The sequence below is a fragment of the Rhincodon typus genome, chromosome 2 (genome assembly GCF_021869965.1).
Source record: "Rhincodon typus isolate 14 chromosome 2, sRhiTyp1.1, whole genome shotgun sequence".
Classification (NCBI taxonomy): Eukaryota; Metazoa; Chordata; class Chondrichthyes; order Orectolobiformes; family Rhincodontidae; genus Rhincodon; species Rhincodon typus.
The window spans coordinates 1765774-1771348 of NC_063333.1; the positions used below are offsets into that span (position 1 = coordinate 1765774).

Consider the following 5575-nt stretch of genomic DNA (forward strand, 5'->3'; position numbering starts at 1 on the left):
CCAGTTTTGCTCGGGTTCCTTGATGCCACACCTGGTCGAATGCAGCCTTGATGTCAAGGGCTGTCACTCCCACCTCACCTCTGGAATTCAGCTCTTTTGTCCATGTTTGAACCAAGGCTGTAATGAGGTCAGGAGCTGAGTGGCCCTGGCGGAACCCAAACTGGGCGTCACTGAGCAGGTTATTGCTGAGCAGGTGCTGCTTGTTGCAAATGCTTCAGCCTCAACTTTTGCAGCATCATTGAGGATGAGTATATATGAAAAGCCTCCTACTCCTGCAAGTTGTTTAATTATCTACCATTCAAGAGCTAATGTGACAGGGCTGCATAGCTTAGATCTGATCCCTGAGTTGTGGAATCTCTTAGCCCTGTTTATTGCTTGCTGTCAATGTTGAGAACTCCCATTGTAAATCCCTCCCAACTGTATCCCATTGTTCTGCCATCTGCTGGTGGGACAGGATATAACCATCACCATCCTGGACTGTGTCTGGGACATGGTCTGTAAGGTATGATTCCATGAGTGTGAATATCTGGCTATTGCTTGGCTAGTCTGCGAGACAGCTGTCTCAATTTTATCACTAGCTTTTGGATGTTAGTAATGAGGACATTGCAGGGTCTGAGTCATGGGTAAGCCAGACCAGGTAAGGATGGCAGATTTCCTCCCCTAAAGAATATTACTCAGGTTTATACAATATTTATTTTATATGAAGATTGTCCATAGTCATCATCAGTCTTTTAATTTCAGAATTTTGTTTCATTGAGATTCTGCCTTAGCAGGATTCAAACCTAAGTCTCTGAATTACTATTCCAACAGCAATATTACAGCACCACTATGCCTCCCCATTTAATTCAAAAAGGGCACAAGACTGGAACTTTTTTTTTGTTTGCTGAGAATGGCTTCCCTGTGTATGTTGCTTCTAGCAGCATAAATGAGCCATGTTGCTAACTCACTGATTTTATAAATTGTTAGCATCATACAGCATGGAAACAGACCCTTCAGTCCAACCAGTCTGTGCTGAATATAATCCCAAACTAAACTAGTCCCACCTGCCTGCTGCTAGCCCATATCCCTCCAAACCTTTCCTATTCATGTATTTATTCAAATGTCTTTTAAACACTGTAATTGTACCCACATTCACCACTTTCTCAGGAAGTTCATTCTGCATGCGAAACATGCTCTAAAAAAATTTGCTCCTAATGTTTTTTCTAAATCTCTCGCCTCACCTTTAAAAAGTGTCCCCTTCTCTTGAAACCCCTTCTGCCCCCTCATCCTAGGGAAAAGACACCTACCATTAACCCATCTATACCTCTCATGATTTTATAAACTTCCATAAGGTCACCTCTCAACCTCCTCCGCTCCAGTGAGAGACATCCCAACCTATCCAGCCTTTCCTTAGAACTCAAACCCTCCATACTGGCAACCTCCTGGTAAATCTCTTCTGAGCTTCCTCCAGCTTAATTATATCTTTCCTACATCTGGGTAGCCAGAACTGGACACAGTATTCCAGAAGAGGCCTCACCAATGTCCTGTACAACCTCAACACAACGTCCCAACTCCTATAGCCAAAGGACTGAGCAATAAAGGCAAGCGTGCTAAATGCCTTTTTAACCTACTTGTCTATATGTGACACAAACTTCAGAGAATTATGTACCTGAACCCCCTAGGTCCCTCTGTTCTACAACGCTGCATAAGGCCCTGCCTTTAATTGTAAAGGCCCTACCCTTGTTGTACCAAAATGCAATACCTCGCATTTATCCAGATTGAACTCTACCTGCCATTTTTCAGCCCATTGACCCATTTGATCGGGATCCCTTTATAATCTTAAAAAATCTTTTTCATTGTCTATTGTGCCACCAATTTGGGTGTAGCTATTGGTGCACTCGATTGTTTAACAAGTGGAGCTCAAACGCATTAAGAGTAGACATTCTGGGTTTTCTAAGTGCGGCCTGTTTGATAGCTGTAATGTAATCTGGTCTGTGGTGTAGCGACCAGTGACGCTGTTGGTTTGTGCTTTCACTTTTTTACTTCAGGAGCTGGAGGAAAGGCGCCTGCGGAATTATCAGAGCCTCCTGAAGCTTGATGGCCAGCACCTCGTCTTCAATTGTGAGCCCTTTGAATGCCGTATCTGCCTGTCGGATGTGAAGCTGGGGGAAGGCATTGTGCTGCGAGACTGCCTGCACTCCTTCTGCAGGTGCGAGGACCCACAAACTGCCTTTCTCCCCCTTACAGCTGCTGCCGTGTCATCGTCGGAACTCCTTAACTTTCTCTCCTTTCTTTTTGCACTGTACTTTTGCTTTTTCTCTTTTCACACACACTGGAGGGGGTGCAAAGGAGGTTCACTCGGTTGATTCCGGAGTTGAGGGGGTTGGCTTATGAGGAGAGACTGAGTAGATTGGGATTATATTCATTGGAATTCAGAAGATTGAGGGGGGATCTTATAGAAACATATAAAATTATGAAGGGAATAGATAAGATAGAAGTAGAGAGGATGTTTCCACTGGCAGGTGAAGCTAGGACAAGAGGGCATAGCCTCAAGATTAGAGGGAGCAGATTTAGGACTGAACTGGGAAGGAATTTCTTCACCCAGAGGGTTGTTAATCTATGGAATTCCTTGCCCAGTGAAGTAGTTGACGCTACTTCAGTAACCACTTTTAAAAAAAAAGGTAGATTTTTTTTGAACAATAAAGGAATTAAGGGATACGGTGAGAACGCGGGTAAGTGGATCTTAGTCCACGAAAAGATCAGCCATGATCTTATTGAATGGCGGAGCAGGCTCGAAGAGCCAGATGGCCTACTCCTGCTCCTAGTTCTTATGATATTGTTCTTCACCTACCTCCTGTATGAAGTTAGGTCACGAGTCAGCAGAAATCTCATTAAATGGTGATAGGCAGACATTCTGATAACTCAGTAACAGTAGAGGAGTCTGGGGAGAGAGAGGTGGTGTTGAGGTTATAGCCATTACTGAGTGCCGGCCTGTAGATGGGCAATAGGAAGGAGTTGGAGCCCGAACCTTGGGGAGCAATCTAGGATAACCATGTAGGGACAGGAGCAGAGGCCCCTATCGTCAAGCTGGATGAGCGGTAAGGTGCTGGAAGAGGATGATGTAGGTCAGAAGCTGCAGAAAGGTCAGGAAGGACATATGGATAATCGATTTTGAAAGGGAATTGAATGGACCCTATTCTCTGGAGCAGGGACAGAGCAGGGGAATGGGACAGATGACATTGCACTGCAGAGAATCGGCATGGATTCGATGAGCTGAATGACCTCCTGTGCCATAAATCATCACTTTATTATGAGATCGATCCAGTGAAGAGTGCGCTGCATTGCTGCGGGACTGGATTCACACAAAAACCACATCGGTTTTTTTTCTCGGAAGGGCATCTGTTGGGTTTTGAAGATGTCAATCCAGCAGTTTCATGGTCATTCTTACAGAGGCCCAACTTTGCATTTTCAGATTGTTTTGCAATTCTCCAGCTTCCCTGGAAGGATTTGAACCTGTGTTTACTTAGACAGGAATGCAGTCACTACTGTGCAGGGTGAAGGCAATGTTTAGGGGGAGACACTGAGCCATTCATTCCTGAAGCCAGTGTGACTGCACTTCAGGACTGGGTTGTGTTGTGGTTAGGGAAAGTGGAACCTTAGAGTGAGCCTCGAAACCCCTAATTGTCAGTGCACAGCCAGTTGGCCAGTCTTCCTGCTTCTGATTGTTCCCCTGTGGGGCAGCTGAGGAAGATCAGATTGCACCTATCCGAGAAAGCCTTATGGCCAAATAGCCTATTGATTCACTATTTGGACCTCGCATTCAAAAACCTAGTTACGGGGTAATATACCAACCAGGCCCCAGCTGTTGTGGTTGTACTCTATAACAAGGAACATGGTCCATATGTTTATAAACCCCCAACACGACCTCCAGGATTTCCTAAACCACTTTACAGTCAATGGAGCATAGTGACTGTGGTAGTGATGATCTGTCTAGAGGGCTGATCCTCTGCTCATGTCTTCCTGCCCCTCAGTCCTGTTTTTCCCTCTTCAGTTGCTTGTGGGATCCTCTTATTTCAATTTAATTGAGTGATGGGACTTGGGAAAGAGTACGTAAGCAGGTATCCCACTGCCTTCCTCATGCCTGTGTATGTGTTATAGAGATGTACAGCATGGAAACAGACCCTTTGGTCCAACTCGTCCATGCTGACCAGATATTTTAAATTTAATTTGCCAGCACTTGGCCAGTATCTGTCTAAACCCTTCCTATTCATATACCCATCTAGGTACCTTTTAAATGTTTTAATTACACCAGCCCCTACCACTTCCCCTGGCAGCCCGGTCCATACACATGCGTGCTTCAAGGAATATGAGCCCTCTACCTGAAGAATTCTCCACCTGGGAGCATCCTTTGCCCCTTGAGGTTTTGAGTTGCCTGGAGGAGAACCTGCACATTTGGCTGAGACTCTTAAGCTTGAGCACAGGCACCTTTCCTGGGCATGGGATGACCACCCTCTATAACCCTGCAGTGTTGTTATGATGCAGGAAATTCAGCAACCATTTGGTGGTACTGATGAGATGGCATCCTGTTTTAGTGGCTAGGAATGAAGAAATGCTGGGGTGCACGTGTTGAGAAGGTTAGTTATAAACACCGGTGTGGTATCCCTGGATTTGTTGATAGAGTCCAAAAGCAAAGGAGTGTTGGTGAATCTGTTTTTTAAAAAAACAAAATCACTCGTTTGGTTTTCACTGATGTATTACACCCGTTTCTGGGCACCATGTTGTTTTGGGCGAGTGGGATCTTCCTGTGTGTGAATTGGCTGCTGCTGCATTTCCTACAACAGCATTGCAGGCTGTTTGATGCCTGTGGTGGGGAGATTGGCATTGTCCCTGCCCTTTTCTGAGCCTTCCCAGGCCCAGTGTGATGTGAAGGCATTGGAGGAGTTCTGGTTTGTTGAATGACACATTTGAAGCTTAGGTGACCTAAGATGGGCTGAATGGCCTCCGTCCGTTCACTCGGGTGTTGTTGATGGAGGGTTACATAAGGATGTTACAGAGATGGCATTAATAATCTTCATTGTGCCTGACTGCCATCTGCAGAGATTGTCTCAAACAGCTGATCCAGAGCAGCACTGACCCACAGGTGCCCTGTCCGTACAGAGATGATAGCTACGCATGTGACAGCAAACTGCAGGAGCGCGAGATCCGAGCGGTGAGTACCTGCTGGACCCAGGGAAGGGGTGTGGGCTGGGGGTCTGGGTACCGAGTGCCCTCTGGACCCAGGGAAGGGGTGTGGGCTGGGTACCGAGTGCCCTCTGGACCCTGGGGAGGGGAGTGGGCTGGGGGTCTGGGTACCGAATGCACTCTGGACCCAGGGAAGGGGCGTGGGCTGGGTACCGAGTGCCCTCTGGAACGTTGGGAGTGGGCTGGGGGTCTGGGTACCGAGTGCCCTCTGGACCCTGGGGAGGGGAGTGGGCTGGGGGTCTGGGTACCGAATGCACTCTGGACCCAGGGAAGGGGCGTGGGCTGGGTACCGAGTGCCCTCTGGAACGTTGGGAGTGGGCTGGGGGTCTGGGTACCGAGTGCCCTCTGGACCCTG

At 47.2% G+C, this 5575-nt stretch overlaps 1 protein-coding gene across 1 annotated transcript in view; it reads left to right on the plus strand.

Moving 5' to 3' along the window:
• The first annotated feature begins 619 nt into the window (after positions 1–619).
• LOC109935122 (ranBP-type and C3HC4-type zinc finger-containing protein 1-like) overlaps positions 620–5575 on the plus strand; it is a 20135-nt gene continuing 15179 nt past the window's right edge. Inside the window, exons 1-3 of the mRNA XM_020533808.2 lie at positions 620–637; positions 2028–2188; positions 5077–5188. Coding sequence (XP_020389397.2) covers positions 620–637; positions 2028–2188; positions 5077–5188 — 291 coding nt within the window. The remainder of the gene's footprint in view (positions 638–2027; positions 2189–5076; positions 5189–5575) is intronic.